At 33.8% G+C, this 26,325-nt stretch overlaps 1 protein-coding gene, 2 long non-coding RNA genes and 5 other non-coding genes across 25 annotated transcripts; 6 read left to right on the top strand and 2 right to left on the bottom strand.

Moving 5' to 3' along the window:
- The first annotated feature begins 3,191 nt into the window (after positions 1-3,191).
- On the top strand, positions 3,192-3,275 carry TRNAL-UAA (transfer RNA leucine (anticodon UAA)). Its single transcript has one exon. It is a non-coding gene; the product is annotated as a tRNA-Leu (tRNA).
- A 1,637-nt stretch (positions 3,276-4,912) lies between these two features.
- Positions 4,913-6,209, bottom strand: LOC141697945 (protein DOG1-like 3). Its single transcript, XM_074502515.1, has 2 exons — positions 5,611-6,209; positions 4,913-5,260 (listed from the first exon to the last, which is right to left on the bottom strand). Exons 1-2 carry the CDS (start codon positions 6,064-6,066, stop codon positions 5,024-5,026), a joined length of 693 nt encoding a protein of 230 aa, XP_074358616.1. The 5' UTR covers positions 6,067-6,209; the 3' UTR covers positions 4,913-5,023.
- Positions 6,210-14,542: 8,333 nt separating this feature from the next.
- LOC141695236 (uncharacterized) lies at positions 14,543-25,219 on the bottom strand. Of its 17 annotated transcripts, none has more exons than XR_012564409.1 (8): positions 25,059-25,216; positions 22,714-24,380; positions 22,315-22,375; positions 22,088-22,135; positions 20,894-21,092; positions 19,905-20,137; positions 16,788-16,956; positions 14,548-15,336 (listed from the first exon to the last, which is right to left on the bottom strand). It is a non-coding gene; the product is annotated as an uncharacterized LOC141695236 (long non-coding RNA). The 17 variants fall into 17 exon arrangements; XR_012564408.1 differs by having other exon boundaries at positions 22,710-24,380; XR_012564405.1 differs by having other exon boundaries at positions 14,546-15,336; positions 22,315-24,380; positions 25,059-25,217.
- LOC141698975 (U6 spliceosomal RNA) lies at positions 14,614-14,716 on the top strand. The gene has a single exon (XR_012565469.1). It is a non-coding gene; the product is annotated as a U6 spliceosomal RNA (small nuclear RNA).
- On the top strand, positions 18,502-18,697 carry LOC141699244 (U2 spliceosomal RNA). Its single transcript, XR_012565719.1, has one exon. It is a non-coding gene; the product is annotated as a U2 spliceosomal RNA (small nuclear RNA).
- On the top strand, positions 18,513-19,591 carry LOC141695235 (uncharacterized). Of its 2 annotated transcripts, none has more exons than XR_012564392.1 (2): positions 18,513-18,723; positions 18,831-19,591. It is a non-coding gene; the product is annotated as an uncharacterized LOC141695235 (long non-coding RNA). The 2 variants fall into 2 exon arrangements; XR_012564393.1 differs by having other exon boundaries at positions 18,834-19,591.
- LOC141699614 (U5 spliceosomal RNA) lies at positions 19,414-19,529 on the top strand. Its single transcript, XR_012566056.1, has one exon. It is a non-coding gene; the product is annotated as a U5 spliceosomal RNA (small nuclear RNA).
- LOC141698940 (U6 spliceosomal RNA) lies at positions 19,637-19,739 on the top strand. Its single transcript, XR_012565436.1, has one exon. It is a non-coding gene; the product is annotated as a U6 spliceosomal RNA (small nuclear RNA).
- Positions 25,220-26,325: the final 1,106 nt, after the last annotated feature.

The following is a 26,325-nucleotide window of genomic DNA, read 5'->3' on the forward strand; positions in this document are numbered from 1 at the left end:
TATTATCGGTGTTATAACCAGAGGATCATCATGAGGAAATTTGACACCCTCAAAATCAAGGTCATCGAATGTCATTGTTACTCATGTCCTGGCCCTTTCCGGGGCTTCTCCGACAATATGCATAACTTCTCTGGTATATGCTTTCCTTGAGTTGTAGATGAACCAGCAGTTGTTGGTCCTCCAAAGATTGTATTTATCACTGGCCCTCGAGGTCGTGGTCTTCCAAAAATTGCGTTTATCACCGGTCCCCTGGGTTGGGGATTTCGCCCCTGATCATCCTGATCTCTTTTGCGATCATCGAAGTTCCTTCTTCCACTATTACTCCTATCTCCTCCATCTCCAGTATACTTGCTCAGCCTTCCTTTTTGAATGAGAAATTCAATTTCATCCTTCAATTGTCTACACTCATCGGTGTCATGACCAGCATCCTTGTGAAATCTGCAATATTTGCTCTTATCTAGCTTGGTAGGATCAGCCTTCAGGGGCTTAGGCCAACGAACATCTCTTTCTTTCTCGATTTCCATCAAGATCTAACTTCTAGGAGCGTTCAACTTAGCATATTCGGCAAACTTTTGCCCAGGTCCTCCCTTCTTCTTCTAGGATACTTGTCCTTAACATTATATTCTAGATCGGTTTTACGCTTCTTGCCACCAGCGGGCTCGTTATTCACTGCCGTCTTCCTCGTGCTTTCCTCCACTTTGATGTACTTCTCGGCCCTATCTTGGAGCTGTAACATGCTTTCAGGGGGCGCTTGGCTAACGACATCTTGAAGAACTCGTCCCTAGTTCCCTACTGCAGTGCTATCATAGCTACCTTGTCATCAAGGTCCGGTACCTTCAAAGCTTCCTAGGTGAAACGGTTCAGATATTCCCTTAAGGACTCTTTGGCTCCCTGCACAATGCTCATGAGGGATGCTGAACTTTTCTCATGCACTCTCCCACTGATGAATTGCTTGATAAAAGCTTGACTTAGATCTCTGAAGGACCCAATAGAATTCGGAGGCAAACGGCTATACCATCTTTGAACTATTCCCGACAGGGTTTGAGGAAAGGCCCGACACTTAATAGCATTATTCACGGGCTGCAACAACAGTGCATTAGAGAATGTCCTGACACGATTAGCAAGATCTCCAGTGCCATCATAAGCTTTGATGGTGGGCATCTTAAATTTCCTTGAGATGTGGGCATTCATTATTTCTTCAGTGAATGGTGGAGTTGGATCATTAGGATCCCCTAGGGGCAGAAGATCACTTGGATCATCCCTTGGGACAACAGTCCTTCTTTGCAGCGGACCATCCAGGTCTATGATTGAAGGAGGATTTCTCCTCCTCGGAGGTAGTGGGGGTCTCGGGATAAGGTGCACCTCCAGGTCGCGCTTCAGTCTCTGGATCCCAGCTTTATGAGCCCTGATCCTCTCCTGCACTTCTTGGGGATTCGTCCCTCGAGTGCTTCTAGGGCGTTGGTTAGCATCAGGCATTGGTTCTTTACCAACACGCCTCCTCCTTGGAGCCACATCATCATCCGAAAATTCGGAGTCTCTCTTAGTATAAGGCCCAGAGAATTCTTGATCCTCCGGAATAGGAGCCAAACTGCGTATATAGGGGACCGTCTGCCCTTGCGCTTCACTCCGATTTGCATGTCCACTTCCTCCAACCTCGGGGTATAAGGGCATCGCATAAGGGGGGTTAGTGGTCACAATAGTGGAATACTCATACCCAACGGGTTGAGGATTCACAGGTGCATGTAGCTGCGAAAATTGGGAGTTCGCTCCTTGAGGACCCGGGGGATTCGTCCCTTGTGGCTGAGGCTCAGTTGCCCCTATTTGGGTTCCTCCTTGGGTGGTGGCATAGGTCGAATGCGGGGGTATCTCTAACACTGATGAAATTGGTTGGGTTGTCCCAGCCGGTGTTCCTTCAGGGGCGCTGTTTCTGCTCCGTGTTCTCACCATGGTTGTTGTTATGCTTCCCCACAGTCGGCGCCAAATGTTATGGATAAAAACTTAGGGTGTATTTATTGCTAGGGTTCATGAGCTTCGAGCCTCAATTTGACTGCTCTTGTGTTTCGTGACTCAATCTGCCTTAACAAGATGCCTACGTACCTTGCTGTTTGCCAAGGATCAAGTCAAAAAATGTAGTTTTGATTTGTGGGGTGAGACCCCTTATATAGGCATGGGATGCCTTCGAATTAGGTTAGGGTTAGGAGAGTTGGTGGACAAGTCTCAGAATTAGAATGGACTTTGGAGTCCTATGGTGCAGGAAGTTGATTCCTTATTCTATGGGATTTCTTGGAGGCCAGTCTCTAAGGAATTGTGTCCTTATTAAACTTTACTGATATGATGACTTATCCCTTATTAATTAATTATGAAATTAATTAATATTCTGGGCTAGTGGGCCTTCTTTGTTTCATCAGACCTGATCAATGTGTTAATCTTCTTGGGCCTGACCAATGTGTTAACCTTCTTGGTCTGAATGTCATACATATGGCCTTCTTTAATGGGCCTTGTAGTTGTAGATGTAATTAATGCAATATTAATGACATAATTAAGGTTTATTTTATCCCCTATCAATTGTTGGAGAAGAGTTTATACATATCGAAAATTGCAAGAATAGTGAGTCATTTGTATGTGTGAGTATATATGTGTAAGTATTGGTTCGGAATTAAAATTTCAATTTTATGAATAATTTTTATTGTAAGGTGTGATTGAAATTGTAAATGTACTAATACTTGTGTTTTGTGACTTATATTTCAGCTTGCAAGTCGAGGAGTCTGGTATTAGAGTTCATTTTAAAGTAATTTTGTTCAATAAGTTAAAATTATTGTTCTTTTTAATGTTTATTCTTATATTTATTGTTTAATGTGATCATAAACACGAAAGTAACACGCACGACAATCAAGTTGGTGGATATCGGGATTAGGACGCTAAAACCCGAGGTTTATAAGACTGCTGTCAAAAGTAGTTTATCAAACATCGGGTTAGAATCAAGAGTTCCGGTGTCAAAAAAATTGTAAAAGAATTCATAAAAATTGATAATTCTCCTTCAAAGTTGTGATTCAGAATTTCGGAATAATTAAAACCAAACTGGAAATTCAAATAATTTTTTTATATATTTTATTTAAAAGCTACTTTTCCCGGATTATCTATCGTGTATTCGTGTTGTGTTAAAATAAAACGTGTGGTTTAATAATTCATCTGCTGGTTTGCCCGAGAGGTTAAGGGGGAAGACTTAAGATCTTCCGCACATAAGTGCGCATGGGTTTCGAACCCCATAGCCAGCATAAAATGCATTTTATTTTATGTATTACATTTTTCTTTGCTAAATTAATTTTTTCGGATAATTTTTCACACCTAATGGTTAGTTGGTTACTATTATTTAGTGTTCTAAAAATCCCAGATTTTTAAAAAAATCCCCGATTAATCGCCTACAATATATCCGACCGATTCGATCTTTGAAATCCGATTTATTTTTACAAATTTTTCTTTATTGCAGTATATATAATTATTTATTAAAATTAAAATACTATATTAATTTAAAAATGAATAATTATATAAATTATGATATAATAAATATATATTTGTTAATAAATAACTAATATAATCATAATAATATATTAAATATAATTTAATATTATAATACATCTGATTTTTACTCCGATTAATCATTTCGATTAATTCCCGATTTTCAATTAATCCTAAATCGGTAGTTCGACCGATCTTTCCCGATTCCCGATTTTTACAACACTGCTTTTATTACGTTGAAATGAGTAAAAGTTAACATCGTTAGAAAATTAAACAAGACAAAAACAATTGGATTTTAAAAATATCAAGCAAAAACAATTATTTTATCCCCACTGCACGTGTCATAAAACCTGCATGACAACGCACAATTTTTGTTGACAGATGTTGGCTTGCATGTGTCCTGCTCAACATACTAACCGAATAATGCCACGTATAAAAATACTACTGCCCAGTCCCGACCAATTGTTATCGTTTTTGAGAGAGTGTCTGACACGCATTTTAAGATGAATATAAAGTATAGTTTTATAAAATATTTTAATTTTTTTTTGAATAAAAAAAGAATATTTAAACTTTTATTCAGAAAAAGATTTTTTTTAAAAAAAATTATAGAACTATACTTTTTACTCATCTTAAAATACGTGTCGGACACTCTCTCAGAAACGATAATAATTAGGAGGGACAGAGGGAGTAGTTTATTAGTAGTCCGTCTATTTTTTATATATCATTTGATTTTTTTACACACAATTCTAAATATTTTGACCGTATATATAAAATAATAATTTTTAAAATTTTATTTTTGTAAATTAAAATTTTAGTTGTATATTTTTATCAAAATAAAAATAAAAATTATTATTTTAACTATGTGATCCACGGACTTAGAAGTGTGTTCGACTAATATTCTCAAATTACTAACATTTTTATATTGTTAAAATCAAAGATCATATTTATAATTCCAATATTTAACTTTTATTTATGATTTTTTTTAAAATAACGGGCCTGTACACATCACTATATATTTCTCGAGTTGTGCAAGAATCGAATCCACAACTTAACTTGGCAATCTCATTATGCTCAATTTCTTTTGTTATTTTACACTTAAAAATGTTTCCAACTTCAGGTCCTGAGAACGCCCCAAGCATGATCTTATAATTTTGCTTTTCAAGAATAAGCTCGTCAGTAGACTAATACGATTACAACATATTTTGATAATTGTTAGATAGATAGCGATCTTCTGATTTTAAATGTAGTAGAAGATGAACCTTAACCTCGTAGATTAAAGCTTGAACATGATACTCATTAAGACTCCCCTATGTTTTACTACGATTTACAATAAATATAATCAATACGAATATCATACAAATTTTAGGGTGACTGGTTACTTAAATATTGAATAGATATTAGTTGTAAAAAGAAACACATCATTCCAAAATGATTCAATGGCTTCAAACCAAACAAGTTAAAGGATCTCAAGAACAACCGATACCGATCGATTCTGCAGGGCCATTACTTACTCATCAATGCCGTCTGCAATGTCACGTTTTTCGCCCCAGGCACTTACAAGGGAGTGTAACTGAGCAGCAGAAACTAAGAAATCGACTGTTTGATGCGGTGTTAGTAGCTGCACCGCCTTCCTTAACGTCTGCATTCGCAGCTCATCTCCCCTTCTCACAATTGTACCAAGATCATCCATCAGCTCCTCCTTGTCGTCCTCGTGCCTCAATAGCATCATGTCACTTGCAACATCCTGCACCACATTTTTCTCATACATTCGAGGTACATAAATAGGTGTTTGTTCAATACTAATACAAACTGATTGGTGCAGTGGTTGAGTTCTTCTCCCTTATGGGAGTTCAAGAGTTTGACTCCTGGCATGTCATTAATAATTTTTCGGTATAGTGAGTTCGACTCAGTAGAAACATCATGTCACTTGCAACATCATTTTTACCGATTGAAGGGTTAAAACATGGGGACAAATACAATCCAGTTTTCTTAGCTTTTAGCCTGGGTCCTGGAGCTAAACAAGAATCACTAATTTTTAAATCCAGTCCAATTAAAAATGACTAATTTTTCGATTTAGGCTGATGGGAAGCTTACCTGCCAGTCCGCAAGTTGGTCATTGAGATCGTTTTCTTCACCTGTTGTTTGACAGTGAAGATCACCGAGACACTTCATCTGATCAGGACTCAAGTTACCAAGATCTCCAGTTTGAACAGCGCCGTCAAGCATATCAAACAGGTAGTTCTCGAAAAGGATGTTGGACTGAGTGTGAATAACCTGGAAAACAGTAGAAGGCCGCCATCCAGCCAGCCAACGGAGTGAACCTTCAAATTTGGTGTTCCATGGTGCAGCCAGGAGAAAAAGAACATCCTGGTGAGCCAAAGCCGCCTTGACTCGATAATAATCGCTTAGGTGTGACAGAAACTTTTGAGCAAGCTCAGTGAGATTGTCATTCTCTTTATCAGAAGTAGGTGGTCTAGGTGTTTTCTTGAGCTTCTGGACCAGTTGGTGCAGCTGCTGGTACCATTTATTTTGAAAACTCAGAAACCCCATTACTCTTGCTTAGCACTTGAAAAAGTGTGTGGTGAATGGATCAATAATAACCCTGTTTGGTATATTAAATACAGTGTAGAAGTGTAGATATAAAACAATAGATGATGCTGATATAATGTAGCCGTATAGGGCTAGATTGAAAGGAATAAGGAGGTGACGAATAGTTTATTGTAATATGTTTAGTCTGAATATATTGAGTGTGAAAACTGAAAAGATCAAGAGAGGCGGTTCAATAAATTCTATTTCAATGTTCTTTCGTGCAGGCTAAGTTCAGGTGGACTCGGTGTACCCGAATAATACACACAAAACTAATACTATATTTCTATAGTATATTTTCGTATTCGGTTATAAATAGAAAATTTTCATTTCGCGTAAGTCTTATTATGTCCAAAATTGTCGGCACCAGTATACTGCATGGATAATGTATATGGTCAATTTTAAACTCAGTTTTTTCATTTATATATATACAGGGTTACTCCAATAGAAACCAATTTAGAATAAAAATTGGAAACCATTTTTTTAAAAAAATTACTTCGAAATATAACACATATGGTATGCAAATCGATCGTTGAGAGATGTAGAAAAATACAGTGAAATCTGATTTTAAAAAAAACTTACGGTTTGACGGTAAAAATCAAATTAAAAAAAAGAGGGGAAAAGCTGAAATTGAGTGTGGGAGGGTGCAGAGTAGTTGAGTGGGGTGATTCAGGGGGACTATTAGATTAGGTTGATCTAATGGCTTAAGTTAGTTTCTAGTTTTTATTTTAATTTTAGTTTACATTTGATCATCTCCCTATATATATAGAGAGGGGGAACTCTAATATAAACCAATATTAGAATGAAAACTAGAAACCAAATTTTTTTAAAAAAAATTACTTCGAAATATAACACATATGGTATGCAAATCGATCGTTGAGAGATGGAGAAAAGCAGTGAAGTCGGATTTTAAGAAAAATATTATTGTTTGACGGGAAAAATCAAATTAAAAACGAAGAGAAAAACTTGAAATTGTGTATGAGAGGGTGATTGAGTGTGGCGCTTCTCGGGGGACTATTAGATTAGATTGATCTAATGGCTTATGTTAGTTTCCATTTTCTATTTGATCATTCATATATATATATAACGTTCTATTTCAATAAAAAATTCCTTAAAATAAAAAGTAAAAACTTTAAAAAAATCAAATCACGTCAAAATATAATCCATGTGATATGTAAATTAATCGTTGAGAGATGGAGAAAAAATACAGTGAAGTCAGATTTTAAAAGAAAATTACAGATTATTGGAAAAAATTAAATTAAAAATGGATGGAAAATGCTGAGATTTGAGGTGGGATGGTGTATTTTGATTTCGTGTCTATATATATATGGGCCATTAGACTAGATCGAGCTTAGATTAATTTCAGTGTTTTCATTTTAAAAATTGTTTGTAATTAATCATATTCATATATATATATATATATAGATATATGAGTCCCTATGCACAACCATAGTTGGATAGGGACCACTTACAACCAACAAATCAGGACCGTTAAAGGAAAAAACGAATGGCTGGGATCCGCTAATGCCGCTATGTTTCATTGCGGAGGGCGCAATGAAACATTGCGGCATGGCCCACATACTCCATTTCCCTTTCTGCCCTTTATCTATATTAATTAATTTATTAATACTTTTTTATCTACATAAATATTAATTTAATAAGATATTATTCTTAATATTTCTGATTAAAGATTGTATATTAAAAAATACTATAAAATCTTTTTATAATAAATTAAATATTATATTTAATATTTAATATTCAATATTTTAAAAGTATTGAAATATTAAATGAAATTAATATATTCAAATCCCTTCAAATATTTAATAATAAATATTAAAATAATAAAGGAAAATATTTTGATATTTTAATATTTTAATAATTCAATATTTTTAATAATAAATGAAAATATTTGAATATTTGAAAATATTAATAATGCTAAATATTATATGGAATATCAAATAAAAATAAATATACCACCGCAACGTTTCACTGCGGAGTCCACAATGAAGCATTGCGGTAGTCGTTTTTTTTTACACACGGATACTTGCAGAAACACCTACAACACACATAATAGAGTCGAGTAAATTTTCTTGCACTTGCCTTCGGCTTTACTGCACTTACAAATCTCAACTATCAGGTCAGCTAATATCCCATTCTGTATTTCTCCCTACAAGAATACAATCTTTCTTTGTTTCTTTTATATGAACATACTCTCGTTTTTGTGGGTTTTATTGTTCTTTAAATTCTTATATTTTTATAATTTTTTCTCATTGGTAGGGTGTGTTTAATCTTGATGGGTTTTGTAATTTGTGTGTATTTTGCAGTTTGTTTGATTTTAAGCTAGTTTTTGATTAATGCCAATGAAGTGTTTGATGAAAGTCCTATGGGAATTTGTCATAATTGTCTTCAGGTGCTTATCCCCGACGTTCAACTGCCTAAACAAATCACTCTGTAAGATGTCCTAAACGAAATTAGACAGCTCAGACGTGTGAATAGAACATCTAAACTTGTGTTTGATTAATTTATTAAGTTCGTCACCCTGTTCATGTATAATTTATGACTCCATAACAGAGCATCTGCATCTGTAATGCAATGTTGTTTCTTAAGTGCTTTTATTTGACTGTATTGGCTCTTATTGCCAAGAAAATTATTTTCACTCACACGACATATCGTGTTATAGGTGGAACTGTCTCATTCCGGAGCTCAACTCAGATTGCTTGGGGTGTTCCATTACAAGATCTACAAGGTATAAAACAACGACAATGTGATTTAGTATTAGTATTATAGACACTTTAGTTAAAAAAACACCACCAGGAGTTCTTTGAGTCTTTCCACATATTCGTGCTATTTATCTGGCATGTTTATTATTTGAGGGTGATGTCAGAGCTGTAACAAGCATGACATGGACATGGCTTGATACAACATGATATAGGATACGACATTAGCCTGTTGAATCTAAGCTTTAGTTCACCAGGAAGAAAATTTCGTAGAACACATTAACCTTCGGCTAATTGAGCTACAAAATTGTAAGCCACTGTCAAGTGTAATCAGTTTGCAAGCTCACGATTATCCAGCATCCTTATCATAGTAACATTCTCTCAGTCATATAATTAAAAGGAATTCAAAGTTTATATTAGTCAGACTAAGTTGTATGTTGGGTACTTAGTTGCTTAAATGCCTGTCTGTGTTATTTTGTTATGTTGAATATTGACTGAATATCAGAGAACATATTCTCAGTTGAGGACCACCACCATTACTTCTTTCTCTCTAGAATTTATCCATTTATCTAAGAATCATAATAATGCATGATCCGTTTGTTGTGATTTGTCTTCTGGATATATGATAAGAATGGATATAGGACTGGGAAAAATGACAAATCAATTATAAAGAAGGGTGTAAATTCTTATTTTGTTTGAGTCAGAATAAGTTGTTAGTTGGTTAAATTCATGTCCGTGTTTTGTGTTATATTGAACACTGATAAGAAATTGTAAGCCACTGTTAAGTTTATCAAGCTTCTCAACTCACAAACCATCTCTGGCAAAACCCCTGAAATCTTGTTGTGTCCTAAGTTGAGAACTTCAATCTCATTTACTGTTTGTTTGGATTTGTACTGATGTGCTTTTTGGTTTAAAATATTGCAGATACTATGGACATGGAGTGTGGACCTCTTGATCGATCCTTGCTGACTATGCAGGACCGCCATATTAGCAGTCTGATCTGGGAGGGCGGGGACAGGAATACCGTAGATGTTAGACAGCTGACAGCGAGGATGGGTGAGTGGCATATACTTCCAGATCAACAGGCTCTGTTGGATGCATATGGTTTTGGGGCGTTCGGCAACCCCGGGTGGTTCGGCAGAATGACATCAGACTCATTACGGCCTTGATTGAGAGGTGGAGGCCAGAGACTAACACATTCCATCTGCCGTGTGGGAGATGACTATTACTTTGAAGGATGTTTATATGATTCTGGGATTACCGTTTACTGGCCGTCCTCTCACCCACGACGAACTTGAGCACCCGAAGGCCGCAATGAAACATTACGGTACTGTACACGCCCAGAAACCAACATCTGTAAGTATTTACAGTTGTTTTAAAACTATACAACATACCCCCGCAATATTTCATTGCGGTGGATACTTATACCCGCAATGAATCATTGCGGATGTGTTGTTTATTTTTGTTATTTTTTTTAAAATTAGAAAATTAATCAAAAAAAAATTAAAAAATAGTTTCTAGTCTTATTATATTTCATTTAATATGTTAAATGTTATTTTGAAAATATAAATGTTTATAAGAGTAACTTAATTATAATATGCAACTATTTTATATAGTTTTGTGAAAATTTTGCACAATAGTTGTGTCAAATGATATTTCTTGACATGTAAGTTATAAAATACAAATTTTGACGATCCAACTATATGGATGTTAAAATATAATGATTATAATAATTAAGAAAAATTATTTCTTAAATAAAATGCGGCAGGTGGCCGAGTTATTTTTATATAGTTTGTTACCAAGAAATGTTTAACATTTTGGGGGCTAAGTTGTTTTATATTTTTTTATAGATAACGAAAATTCGATAAATTTTCATTTTTTTAGTTTTTCACATTTTCAAATTTTAGCAATATATTTGTTTATTAAAATTTAAAATTGATAAAATAAATTGGACAAGTACAAGAAAAATAAAACATTAAATAATTTATTTCATTCAAATATAAATGGAGTACATTCAAATATTTTTTTCAAAAAAAATACATAATAACATTTTATGTCGACGAGAATGATCAAACTTTAACGGTGTTGGAAAAACCGCCTTTATCACCCTTATCGTCGTCTTTATTTTTCTTCGACTTTTCCGCCTTCGCTTTGGCTTCATTTTCCTTTTTTTTCTTGCGCTCAAGCGCCATTTGAATACGGCGGAGAACTATTGCCATGTCTTCTTCTCCTTCGGGCCCGTCGTAAGCCACACCATCGATAATTACCTTATTATTGTCAAAATCATAGTAGAAAACCATTTTTCGGAAAATAGAGAAGATAATGTTGAAGAGAAAATGTAGAATGAAAATAGAGAAAAGAATGTTGAAAAAAAATGAGATGAGGCAGGACTATTTATAGGTGAAAATCTGAATTTTAAAATTCACAAAATTAAATTTAGCACATAAATTTTTTTGCTGAAGCTAATTCATTTGACTGTTGAAATTGCCGCAATGAAGATTTGCAGGTTGTCCTAACAGCCGTAGTGTTTCATTGCGGTGTGTCGGTAAACCTTCTGCATTATTGACCAATCAATTCTTATTAATATTTGCACATAAAATAAGTTTTGAACAAAAAATAAGTTTGACTGTTGATAAATTTTTTAAACTAAATTAACTCAATTCACTAAAAAGTATAAAATTAATAATATTATTTTTTTAACTAAAATAATTCATAGGATAATTTAAAGAAAAATTACAGAAAAAATAAAATTGATAAATTTATTATTAAAATTGATTATATTTTAAAATATTACTTCTACTTATATTTAATGTTAACATATTTTAAAAAATTAATTATTTTTGAACATTAATATTATTTTTATACTTATATAAATAAGTTAAATATTAGAATAAGCTAAAAGAGCATTAAAAGCTAAATAGAGAGGCAGTTGGGGCATTAAAAACTGTGGGTCTGCCCAACATTGAAACATTGCAGAGTGCGCAAGGCATGGCGACATGCCGCAATGAATCATTGCGGAGGTCAAGACCAGCATTGAAACATTGCTTCCTCCCGCAATGTTTCATTGCTGTGGGTTGGCTGTCTGTCCTCCCCAACCCACGTTGGCTCCTGATTAATTCCCTAGATATATATGGATTATTATAATAGAAACCAATTTCTGAATAAAAACTAGAAACCATAAACCAAACAATTTTTTTTAAAAAAAATATTTCTAAATATAACACATATGGTATATAAATCGATCTTTGAGAGATGGAGAAAAATACAGTGAAATCAGATTAAAAAAAACTTATTGTTTAACATGGAAAAATCAAACTAAAAATGGAGGGATTAAACTGAAATTTTGTGTGGGATGGTGTAGTTTAACTTTGCATGGTGCCTTTAGGGGCCATTATATCAGATAGATCTAGTGACTTAGATTAATTTATAGTGTCTATTTTAAATTTGGTTACTATTTTAACTAAACTTAAAATTAAAACTAGAAGAGAGAATTGCAGAATGCACCTTAACTTTGACCAAAATTCAAAGTTGTATACCTGTTTTGAACAATTACAGATTGCATCCTATTATTTTAAAACTCATTTCACGTTGCAACCCTTTTATAATATTCCGTCATATGACCGTTAACGTTAGTCAACATGGGTAATTTAGTACTCTCATAACTAAAACATACTTATATCTGTGAGAGAATTGCATTTTACATCCCTTAATTTTGATCCAAAATCAATATTATACACCTATTTCCAGAAATTGCAGGTCATCCCTTTTCTTTGAAACTCGGTACAAAAAGCACCTTTTTTTGCCTAATTTTCTTTATTGGACAGGGGCAAAATAGGAATTTCACCTTGAAAAATTAATTTACAAATATTTATCTGTTTCAAAATTGTGTTAAAAATTGAATTTTACTTATATTTTATATTTTTTAGTTTTTGAGTCATAGTTTCAAATTTATTTTTTATTACATGGTGTTAATTCCAAAAATTTATAATCCACTAAAATTAATTTAAATTACATGTATATTAAATTTTAATATTAAATCAGCTAGATTTTTTTTTTAAATAATGTGACGTTATTATTTTTTTAGTGTAGGGGAAGAATTCATTATCATAAATATTTTTAGTTTTTTTTGAATTATAACTACAAAATTTATTTAAATTTTATATTAAAACTCTTATTTTACCCTCATTGTTTTAGTTGTAACTGTCAAAGGGGTGCATTTTTCATACAAACTGAAAGTTAGGGGTTACAAGCTTCAATTACTGTTCAAATACTAATATGTCAACTTTACCCTTTAAACACTTAACGTTAACCGTCATATTTGACTAGAGAATTATAAAATGGGTGCAACTTAAAACAGGTTTGAAAGTAATGGGATGCAATCTGCAATTGTTCAAAACAAGTATACAACTTTGAATTTTGGCCAAAGTTAAGGGGTGGATTATGCAATTCTCTCAAACTAGAAACTAATCTAAGTCATTAGATCAATTTAATATAATGACCCCCTAAAAGTATCACACCCAACTAATCTGCACCAACCTACACACAATCTCAGTTTTTCCCCCTCTATTTTTAATTTAATTTATCCCGTCAACAAAGAGTTCCCTTCCGCTGCTCAATAGAATATAGTATACCATACAAAATTACAATACACCTCAAACTACATCGTTTTAAGTGTTTGAGATCATGTACACGTGTATATATAGATTTTAGTCATTAAAAATTAGTTCTTCATATACATTGCTAAAATTTATATACATACACACACTATAATACATGTATACACATATATACAAAGAAAATTAGAGGGGGGAGTTAGAGAGAGAGAGCATAGCATAGCAGGAGAGAGAAATCATAATATTTTCAAGTTAAAAGCTCAAATCAACTGGTACGTTTGAAGTCAGAGTTGTATTTTGTTTGCATTTCATCAACTATAGGTGTGTCTCTCAAATTTTGTACATGTTGAATTATTTTTATGTAAGCAGTATGAATGTCGATAGTTGATATGAGAGATTATCGAGGTTTTGTACTAGTAGATATTTGATTCAGTAATATTGCATGAATTTATTGAAGTCCAGTTCACGATGTTGTTATATTGATTATGATTTTTTATTTTTGTTTAGTAAATCTGAATCTAAACTTTGTTTATTGGTATTTGTTGTTGTTTATAATTTAGTAATATTATATTGTTGTTCAAAGTGAGAGTTATTATTTATATGTTAACTCTTTTATTGTTATTTATTGTTTTTTATGATTTAGTGATATTATATTATTGTTCAAAATGAGAGTTGTTATTTATTTATTTTGTTTGAATTACATGACTTTGATTTGTTGCTTCAATATGAGTTCAAGGTTTGAACTTGAACTTGCTGCGATAAGCGAGTTGATTAGAGAGTCATGAAGTTATAGGAGGTGTTTTTAATAGCATAATTCAGAAGAACAAATCAAAAAAGGTCAATAAAAGTTTTTTAAGTATGTTCGAAGATAATAGAAAAGTGGTGCTTGGGTTGGTCTCAATCCACCTCTTGTTTGACATTAAATATGGCCAGGTCCTGTGTAAAATTTCAAAATTAGACCCGTAATTTGTACTTTAATAAGAATTTCAAATAACGATTTTTAAACAAAATTAACTATAAAAAATACATTATAAACCACAAAAACATTTCGATATATTCACTTAAAAAATTATTTTGTAACGAAATAATATCTAACGTTTAGCCTTTCTTACGACATATATGCTCGTAAATAAAATTTATACAACTTGAGTTTGAAAAAACTCTTTTCAAGATCATGTATTTGTCCATTCAGGGAAATCCGATAAAATTGGAACGATACAGAGAAGATTAGCATGGACCTGCGCAAGGATGACACGCACAAATCGAGAAATGGTCCAATTTTCTTTTGCCAATTTAGCAATTAATATTTTTTTGGATTAAACTGTAAGTTGTGCCTGACTTTGGCGGGGATCAACAGACACTCTCTTACTATTTAATCCCCGTTTTCGATTAATTGGCAATCATTTTATTCAGATTAGACTGAGTTGGCTATCTTTGGAGAGCACTGCACGCACACTCTGTCTAGCCGACCCTTGTTTTTCGGTTAAAATCACTTAAACTTGGGTCATGGAGCAACTGACTCGTATCTAAACAAGATGTAAGATGAAAAACACTTAATTTGCATAAAGTCAAGTTACCATCTCATACTTCACTTGACAATGGAAGCAGCAATTTAAGAATAATTTCATTACCTATTTCTCTGGTCTCTTCTATTTGTCATAGCCTTGACTGACTTCCAAAAATAATCCAGTTACCATTTGGAACCAGCCCATCCCCATTTTCTTCGTCTTTTCTATTCGTCTTCGTATCAACTTGTAAAAGGCAGAAGAAGATTGAAGATTAACAATTCACTGAGAGCTGCAGGTTGTCCATTGGGAGACCAAAATCTTGAGCATGGCTTTGACATATATAGAGTGCACCGAGTCAACCATTAAAAACACTTGATATAGTAGATTGCTCGAGAACTGTACAATAAGAAGCGTAACACAAATGATCACTTAGGTCCCTGTTGCACAAGAATAGTTCACTTTCACATGAATAATCTATTACTAATATTACAATCCTACAGGTACACAATTAGAACTAATATAAATCACTTACACCAATTATAATATAGTAAACTAAGTAATATGCCGAACTTATACACTAAATTAAAATCAAACTATTAAAAAAATTAAAACAGAATAATAAAAAGTTACGAAGACGTGGATAATTTTTTTTGGTAAATACCGAAAAGAAAACCGTGCATCGTGCAGGTTATAAGACAACGGCACTCACATATTGCTTAAAATATCAACCTTTCCAACATTTTTTCATTCTAAGAATAAAAAAACTCAAGAACCTATTTTTCCACTATAACGAGAATTCCCGAGGAATATTCTTACGATGAAGAATTACACTTGTATTAACAATAACATAGGTCAGTGTTGCACGTCATAAAACCAATTCAATAAACAGCACGAAGAGAATACAAAAGTGTTTCCTAACCATAGATGACAAGAGTTTCAGAATCTCAGGAAGATGATCAGATACTTGCGTTTCATTTTTTAATCACCTAGAAAAACGTGCAAAAAGTAGAGAACGGTCTATTTCTGTTTGGCACATCTACAGGATTTCAGAAGACTTCTTACATACTTCATATGTTTAATCTACGGTTTTTCTATGGCGGGCACACAAGGCCCCACAATAAAAATAAAATTTTATAACTTTAGCTTGTTTTGATTGGATAATGGTCCATAAATTATGAAGTTGACGCAATCATTATTGTAACTATTTTGCATGATTATGGACACCTATCTATTACACAGTATTAGTTTAAATTTCCACTGGCTAGCTCTCTAGCATTTCCTAGTTTGGGCCGTAAGGTGGGATGGATGCATTAGTTTAGATTTCCACTGGCTAGCTCTCTAGCATTTCCTAGTTTGGGCCGTAAGGTGGGATGGATGCATCCAATCAGGGAGATTTAGGTAGGAGTTCTTTGCTCAGAGAGATATTATACCCATCTGCACGTATTGTTCCCTAATATTGTAGTTTAAAGGCTTTCCCCTTGCAGTTCGAGACGCCTCTAGCTGTCAATTCTCCCACGATGCACTGTTTCAAAACTTTATTTACCTAAATATCTTTGCATGTGCTAAACATTTAAGATGCAAATTTGATCCATCCAAGTATAATTACCATTCTACTCTCCCCAATATAGGATGTAACATTTTATACGAGGTTATAAAAGCATCACATTTTTAAAATCTTAATGTTCTCCAGAACACGCACACACACACAACCTCTCTTCTTCTCGTAATAAATCACATAAACTGGATTGATATGCAAAGATGATATAAGATAAAAGTAATTAAATAGCATAAATATAAGTTACCATCTCATGCTTCACATGAACAAGGAATCAGAAATTTCCGAGTACCTTGCAGTACTGCTTCTTTGAACCAGCCCATCAGCAGGCCTTTGTGCATTTTACTTGTCTTCGTCTAAACTTTTAAAAGGTAGAAACAGTCCACCGAGAATTACATGTTGTCCATTGAAACCAAAATCTAGAGCATGGAGAGTTAAGGCTCGGATGTATATTGAACACACTGAGTCAACCAGAAAGAATACTCGCGTTAGTAGTTCTCAGAAGCATTACACAGATTATCGCTAAAACAGACAAGTTTCACAAATGAATTTACAGAAACTTCGAAACCATGTGATTTCTTTACGACTGAAAAAATAATTTATCTATGATTCAAAATTATTTATACTTAATGATTCCTTAGGATAGATCCCAAAGAATATTCATTCTTTCTCGTTTTTCTTCCTGCTCTTTATTTATTATCAGAGAATATATCGGACCAGTTGCCCGAACATTGCAAACATGAATATTGCATGGAGTATTAAGCTTTGTATTATCAATAACTTAGGTCCCTGTTGCACACGAATAGTTCACTTTCACATGACTAATCAATTATTAATATTATAATCCTACAAGCACACAATTAGAACCAATATAAATCACTTCCAACAATTATAATATAGTAAACTAAAATCAAAAAATTAAAACAAAATAATAAAAAGTTATTAAGACATGGATAAAAAATTTGGTAAATACCGAAAAGAAACCGTGCATCGTGCAGGTTATATGCCGAAAATTGTACTTTTAGAAAAGAATCTAACGATGCTCCTAACTTAAACTACATAAAAAAAGTAAATAACAAAACCTAATACGAGTTTTCGTAGAGAAAAATATAGTTACTTCCTGAATTTAACTTGTAAACGACTTAGAAAGTTACTTTAATTGATCTCACACACACATCTAAATCACTTTGTAAGTCGTTTATGATTCATAGTAAAGAAGCACACGCAAATTACACCTTAGTAGATGAAATAAGTCTATTAGTTTAAATCAGTCAAGAATAAACTACTTTGTACAATAGGTGGTGCATCTATTACTTTCTTGCAATCAATGCCAATGTTCCCTCGTTGAATACAGATCAACAAACATCATGAAGGCCCATGGTCTAGGTTGGCGATCTCCATTGCACATACTAGGGGTGCTTGCCTAAGGTCTACCCGTATAGTGGAGCCAAAATCATAATCTGTGACATGGTGGCCCGCGTTCCCGCACCCCTGCAAGTTGTAGTTCAAAATAGTGTCCTCCAATCCTATGTGGTTAAACTATAGCTGTACTACAATATATATATATATATATATATATATACTTGAAGCACGTGACTGAAATTCCGAGTATTTTCCCTTGATATCTGTAAAGATTAAATTGCACATACACACAATTTGGATGGGTTGAAAACGAAAAAAATTCTACAAACGCCAAGGAACTGTCAAATATAGTTCGCCATTTTAGTCAAGATGTGTTCTAGTCGTCTCTTGTAATATCTCATTCATTTGGGTATTTGTGTATGTTCTGTACCAAATAAAAAATTCACCATAGTCAGAAGATTTGTTTCCACTCGGACTAATTCCAAGTGATTTCAGCACACAGGTAACTCTCTTCTGTCCATAAATATGGCTGGCAAGCCGTGTATGTATTGTCAAAGTCAAAGACATTGGTACCACATCGGGATAAATTTGGAAGAGGCATAAGGACTGATGTATAAATACAGAATTACACACAGAATAAAGTCATACCTTTCTCGGCCTTTTGGCTAAGATCAAGTGTAGTATCTGTTCTTATCAGTTTAATATCTGATATGTGGGCCATTGGTCCACACGATATTAAATTAATTTTTTAAGGGGGAAGGTCCATCACAATAGCTTGCTATTGGGGTCTTCACGTGTCGCCCAAGTGTTGCACTATTGCTCGGGCTTGGCGCACCCCACCAAATCATTTATTCAAAACATTTTAGGTAATTTTTACAAATGTTACTCCTAATGGTAAATTTTATTGAAAACATTTCTGGTTATTTTTACAAATTTTAGACTCCTAATGGTAAATTCCTCTCCAATGTATCAGCAGAGAAGCAACAGGAACATATCAGAGATTTGAAATGACCGCAAGAGCCGAATTTTCAATATGGCTTATGGAAGAAAGCACAATTGAGGAAATTTGTTATCTAATTCATTTCCATCCATGTCACATGGCAAAACAGAAATAATCAAAATATCTATAGTCCTCTTTTCCAAAACATAAATCGGATTTTTTATCGTGGAAAATTGGCAAAAACGTCATGGTCGTTCCTTGGGGAAATGCATCGGATGAGTCCTGGGAGTGCCTCCGGGGACTATATGAAGTGTTTCCAAGGTAGTGTAACTTCTTGTACTCACACCCTGCTCACCTATGAGGCAAAGACATGACGTAAAATTCCAGCAACGGATTCGTCAAGGTGACGGTTTCACTGTGATTTACCCAAAAGCTCTGACAAAAGGCTGATTTGTTTTTCAGATTTGCAGGGAAAACAAAACAAAAGGGAGCAGAATTCTCAATAGCAAGCCGGGTCATATTTTAGTGCCCAAACAGACCCATATAGAAAAGTTCAAGCAACCATGCTCCTCCCGCAGCAATATAAAGGGGCACTAATTCCTAACACATCTCACGCAGCCATGTAGTGAGCACAAAGCGAACTATTCTTTCGCCTTTTACTAAAGAATACCGTGTGCTCGCTACTTATAATGGCATACGATAATTTTTGGAGGGAGATTCCAGTGGAATTATACCCTACAGTTCTAGTCTAATTTTTACTTAAATTTTATTCAAATGAACGGAATTGTCCCCTACGGTCCAAGTCTCTCTTATATAACCCAGTTTAAGATCATTTATTTGTCCTTTCGGGGACATCTGATAAAATTGTAACAATATAGAGAAGATTAGCATGGCCCCTGCGCAAGGAAGACATGCACAAATCGAGAAATGGTCCAAATTTTTTTAACTTTCTTTTTGCAAAATTAGTAACCGATTTTTACTTTTTATCGGGGTTTAGACTAATATCACACTCTCCGTAGCTAGCACTTTTTTTTTGGTGAAAATGACATTAACTTGGAACAACAAATTGCTATGTAAATGTTTAGATTGCATAAATATGTAAGTTACCATGTTACGCGAACCAGCATCCCACTTCTTCGAACCAGCCCATCCTCATTCCTTTGTCGATTTTATTTGCCTTCGTCTCCTACTTCGAAAAGGTCAAAGACTGAAAATGGATTGTTCACCGAGAATGGCAACCTTTCAGATCGGAATCTTGACCATGGACGCCAAGGCAAAACATTTATAGAACATGTCAAGTCAACGAGAAAGAAAACATTGATCGGCAGTTGTGCTTGAGACTGAGAAATATACAATCAGAAGTATTACACTGATGCTCGTTAAAAAAAACCAAGCTTCAATACAATTCTTTAAATAAAAACCAAATTTTTTTTTAAAAGATTACTCGGTTACAACGTATATAATATATTTCATAATGGTCTATAAATTATGAAGTTGACACAGTCATTATTGTAACTATTTTGCATGATTATGGACAACTTCTATCTATTACACAGTATTAGTTTAGATTTCCACTGGCTAGCTCTCTAGCATTTCCTGGTTTGGGCCGTAAGGTGGGATGGATGCATCCAATCAGGGAGATTTAGGTAGGAGTTCTTTGCTCAGAGAAATATTATACCCATCTGCACGTACTGTTCCCTAATGTTGTGGTTTAGAGGCTTTCCCCTTGCAGTTCGAGACGCCTCTAGCTGTCAATTTTCCCATGGATGCACCATTTCAAAATTTTATTTACCTAAATTTACTTTGGTTTTCTGCATTAAACCCTTCTTATCTTTGCATGTGCTAAACATTTAAGATGCAAATTTGATTATCCAAGTATAATTACCATTCTACTCTCCCCAATATAGGATGTAACATTATATACGAGGTTATAAAAGCATCACATTTTTAAAATCTTAATGTTCTTCAGAACACGCACACACACACAACCTCTCTTCTTCTCGTAATAAATCACATAAACTGGATTGATATGCAAAGATGATATAAGATAAAAGTAATTAAATCACATAAATATAAGTTACCATCTCATGCTTCACCTGACCAAGGAATCAGAAATTTCCGTGTACCTTGCAGTACTGCTTCTTTGAACCAGCCCATCATCACGCCTTTGTGTATTTTAATTGTCTTCGTCTAAACTTCCAAAAGGTAGAAACAGTCCACCGAGAATTACATGTTGTCCATTGAAACCAAAATCTAGAGCATGGAGAGTTAAGGCTCGGATGTATATTGAACACACTGAGTCAACCAGAAAGAATACTCGCGTTAGTAGTTCTCAGAGGCATTACACAGATTATCGCTAAAACGATCAAGTTTCACAGCATTTGTGCAGTTTTAAAAATTTACAGAACTTCAAAACCATGTGATTCCTTTACGACTGAAATTTGTTTTTACCTATGATTCAAAATTCTTTATACTTAATTTATTCATGCTTTCTCGTTTTTCTTCCTGCTCTTTAATTTTTATCAGAGAATATATCGGAGCAGTTGCCCAAACATTGCAAACAAGAATATTGCATGAAGTATTAAGCTTCGTATTATCAATAACTTAGGTCCTTGTTGCACACGAATAGTTTACTTTCACATGAATAATCTATTACTAATATTACAATCCTACAAGTACACAATTAGAACCAATATAAATCACTTACACCAATTGTAATATAGTAAACTATCAAAATATTCAAAACAAAATAATAAAAATTTATCAAGACAGAGATAAAAAATTTGGTAAATACTGAAAAGAAACCCGTGCATCGCGCAGCTTATAAGCTGGTAATTGTACTTTTAGAAAAGAATCTAATAACGATTCTAACTTAAACTGCATAACTGCATAAAAAACGTTAAAAAAACAAAACCTAATACGAGTTTTCGTAGAGAAGAGAAAAATTTAGTAGACTGACATTCAGTATCTAACAGCTACTTCCTGAATTCAACTTTTAACCGACTTAGTAAGTTACTTTAATTTATCTCACACACACATCTAAATTTCAGTTTGTAAGTCGATTATAATTCACAGTAATAAGCACAAGCAAACTACACCTTAGTAGATAAAATAAGTCTTTTAGTTAAAATCAGTTTAAAACAATCAAGGATATACTACTTTGTATAGTAGGAGTTGCATATAACACTTTCTTGCAATCAATGTTCCCTCGTCCAATACAGATCAACAAACATGATGAAGGCCAATTGCCTAGGTTGGTGACCTCCATTGCACATACGAGGGGTGCTTACCTAAGGTCTACCCGTATCTGTGACATGGTGGCCAGCTTTCCCGCACCCCTGCAAGTTGTAGTTCAAAAAAGTGTCCTCCAATTCTATGTGGTTAAACTATAGTTGTAATACAGGATATATCTACTTAAAGCACGTGAGTGAAAAATTCTGAGTATTTTCCCTCGATATCTGTTAATATAAATTACATATAAACACAATTTAAATGGCTTTAAAACGGAAAAAATCACCAAGAGTTGCAGGTTGTCCATTGAGATCGAAATCTTGAGCTCTTGACCATGGAGGCTAAGGCTTTAACATTTTATAAAACACCCCGAGTCAACCAGAAAGAACACTTGGACAGTATATCAACATTAGATATATCATAAGAAACAGTAAGCTAAAGCTTTATACACATCTATTAATTACAATCATAATGAATCTTCAATCATCTAATTACAGTGTCGATAGTTTATGTGCACGAATAATCCCAAGATATAATTTTACTGTTCCTACTCTTTAATTTTTATCAGCAAAATTAGGAGCAATAGATAGAACATTATAACATTATGTATTTTCAATAATATAGGTCACTATTGCACACCATAAGCCAAAGAACAAGAGGGTTAAACGGTGATTTCTTTACCTACTTTGGAGGGGCAGATGAATCTACTCCTTGGGGGCAGGAACCGTTTTCTGGATGCCTTACAAATGTATCTGTTATTTCTCTCTACGTTACTTGTTCCAGTCACAACTCCAAAAAAGCAGCAGATTGAACAAGAACATTGTAATGAGAAGTGCAATGTGACACTCAGCTTATTTGGCATCCATCGAGACCATTATTGCATACAGTGGTGAAGGTTTTGACTTTCTTCTATCATCCACACAAGACTGGCATTGTTAGTTGCAAGTCTAAACGTCAATGAAGCACATGAGCAATACGATTTCAGTAGCTTTTATAAATCATCTATTGAAATTAAAATATTAGATGTTGGAGTATGCAAAATCAATACCATAATTTGCACTTTGCATATACTACATAACATGTCAACTGCATGCGAACAGGTAACTTTACTTGCAATCGTGGGAAAGAAATACTTGGTGATTAGCTAGTCGAGGATTTGAAACAAAATTCCTATTTAAAATGCTGAAACCAAAACCAGCTACTCATTTGTAATTCAAACAAACAATTAATGTAAAGTAAGAAATTGAAAATTTTAACAAATTAGTTTAGATTAATGTTTTTAATTAAGTGTGGTATGTTATAGAATACTAAACTAGGAAACGAAAAACAAAAGAAAGCAAAGTTTCCACCACATTGTCTAGGGAATGGAGCCTGTGTTTGTTTATACTTATAGTGAAAGGGTTAAACTTTCAACTGGGTCTAGTAGCGCAGGCCTGTAACCCAAGTGGGAGCTATAAGTTGGTTGGAGGTTGAATTGTTCCAGAAGGTTGGGCCTGTTGGGGGTTATTCAGTGGCTTGCCCATTCCAAGTAGGGAGCAGGGTCATGGGCTTTAGGCGAAGGCCTGGAGTTCCTGGCCCCTAAAGAGGAGGGCACTGCGCTAGGCTGGCTTCACAGAGCAGCGAACACTTCCCTCTCCTGTCGGTGGAAGGATAACATTCCAGTTCTCCACTTGTCCATAAAACACCTGATGGGGCAGTCAACCATACAACCATCTTTTTATATCTGGTTTTTTCGTGACTTCGAAACCAAACAAACCTTATATCTGGTTGTTTCGCCAATTTTTTTTTAAAGAGTGGCAGGATTTTTATATCTGGTTTCCATGACTTAAAACCAAAGACACCCTTACATTGTGTTAACAATGAGTACTGGTTTTCATGACTTCAAACCAAAGACACCCAGATATAAGGTTTGTTTGGTTTCGAAGTCACGAAAAAACCAGATATAAAAAGATGGTTGTATGGATTTTTATATCTGGTTTCCATGACTTAAAACCAAAGACACCCTTACATTGTGTTAACAATGAGTACTGGTTTTCATGACTTCAAACCAAAGACACCCTTACATTGTGTTAATAATGACGTGTCTAACAAATTTCCCCAATTTTGAAAGGAAAAAAGAAAGGAGAGGCAGGATTTTTTTATCTGTTTTTAATTGACTTAAAACCAAAGACACCCTTACATTGTGTTAATAATTACGTGTCTAACAAATTTCACCAATTTTGAAAGAAAAAAAAGGAGGGGCGGGGTTTTTTATCTGTTTTTTCATGAACATAAAGTTAGTTCACCAGATTCAAGTCACCGTGGATTTTTCTTGACATAATTACATGTAGACCCATTTCAAGCCGCTTTAAGCTGTTAAACATATGTCAAAAAACAGTCACTTAGACTAAAGTAAACATATGTCAAAAAACAGTCACTTCCACTAAAGTACATAGTTCACACACACGCAACATATGCTCATACAAAATAAAAACCTAAAGGTCATCTCACACGATCTAATCTACTTTTTTATGCCATCAATTAGCCACATAGATTTCTTCAAAAAATAAAATAGAATTAAGCAGCTCAGATCTCCTAAATCTTTCAATAATACATAAATCTAGATGTTACAAGAAGTAATTATAACATTAAACCCATACTTTTAACATATATAATTAGTAAGAGAAAGTATTATTCAATACATATATGTATAACTACAAAATAACTATCATCTCTCTCTATCCCTCTCCCTCTACCTCTCTCTCTCCCTCTCCCTCTCTCTCTTCTTTCTCTCTCTCCCTCTCCCTCTCCCCCCCTCTCTCTCCCTCCCTCTCCCGCTCTCCCTCTCCCTCCCTCTCCCTCTCCCTCTCCCTCTCCCTCTCCCTCTTCCCCTCTCTCCCTCTCTCTCTCCCCCTCTCCCTCTCCCTCTCCCTCTCCCTCTCTCCCTCTCTCTCTCCCCCCGACACATACACATGCATGCCTAATACACTAATACAAAAAACAAGAGAACAAACACAGCAGCGACCAAGAATAAGAGAAGAGTTTACTAACCGGAGATAAAAGGAAAAGCTTCAAAATCGCCGGATGATGATCGGAGAGATATCTCCTAGAAACTCGTGCAAAAAGTAGCGTACGCTTCGTTTCTGCTTGGCACCAACAGTACTCGAGTACTTTATTATGACATATACGCCATTTGTTTGCCATGATTTTCTACCCACTAATTTTCAAATACATCACCTATTTTTCACTTTGTTAAATATTTAGCATCATTAATTTTTAAGTAAAAAAATATTTAATTTATTTAAAATGAATGTGCTAGTTTAGTAAAAAATATTGGAAAATTTTTAATGATACTTTCTTAGAATTGATTTTTCCAAATGGTACATAAAATAGTTTTGGTTTAAATATCATTCTATATTGTACCCCTATTGTTAACTTCCGCTAATAAAATGTTATAATCTTGGTATTATTCGGAAAAGTCAATATTAGAATAGTACCACTAATAATTTTTCTTAAATATAGATGATTAATGTGATATAGATGATATCTTATACAAATTGGGATATCCAAACTGACAGTGAAATATTCAGTCGACTAAAATTAGTCATTTTTTCAGAATTGTTATTTTCATTCTTTTTTTTTGAAAATCAATTATTTTTGTCAATTTGTTTCTACATATATCTAGTTCTAAATTTGAATTTTATTTTATTCTCTTTCTTTTTTTAATACTAGAAGTGATAAATTTATAATCAATTTTTTAAATATATATATATATCCAAATATAAGATGAAATGTTTTTACCTTAAAGTAAGCATAAAATTAAATGATTAACAAAAAAAAGTATGTGGTCGTCTAGTTCTAGCTATTTTTAACTTTTGATTTTCCCGTAACTAAAAACTCTTTGATTTTTTATGTAATATTTCGTAATTTTTAGAATTGTAATATTAGAATAATTGAAAAAAAAGATTTAAAATTTGATAAAAAACAGGATTAAAGTTAGAAGGTAGCGATGAGTCGATCAGATTTGAAAACAAATAACTTGTAAGTTAAGAATCACTAGTATATAGCCTAAAACCCGTGCAATGCACGGATTATTTTTAATACTATATTATTTTTTGAATTTAATTTGAAATCAAATTTTTAATATTTGAAATTGATTTGCTTAAAATTTTAAGTAATATGGTTTGAAAATAACTATACATATATGTTAATCCCAAACAATCTAACTACAGAATTACTTAGGGGAGTTGAATGGAATTCTGATTTCTTTTGGAAATTAAAACTTCTTTACAGATATAAATATGACAGTGTTTAAATA

Source organism: Apium graveolens, chromosome 11, assembly GCF_009905375.1.
Source record: "Apium graveolens cultivar Ventura chromosome 11, ASM990537v1, whole genome shotgun sequence".
Taxonomy (NCBI): Eukaryota; Viridiplantae; Streptophyta; class Magnoliopsida; order Apiales; family Apiaceae; genus Apium; species Apium graveolens.

Excerpts from the sequence above, each read along its gene's own strand:
- LOC141697945 (XM_074502515.1), bottom strand. The coding sequence starts at position 6,066 with ATGGGGTTTCTGAGTTTTCAAAATAAATGGTACCAGCAGCTGCACCAA. Across the intron at positions 5,261-5,610 it reads ACCAACTTGCGGACTGGCAG|GATGTTGCAAGTGACATGAT; the intron begins GTAAGCTTCCCA and ends AATGTGGTGCAG.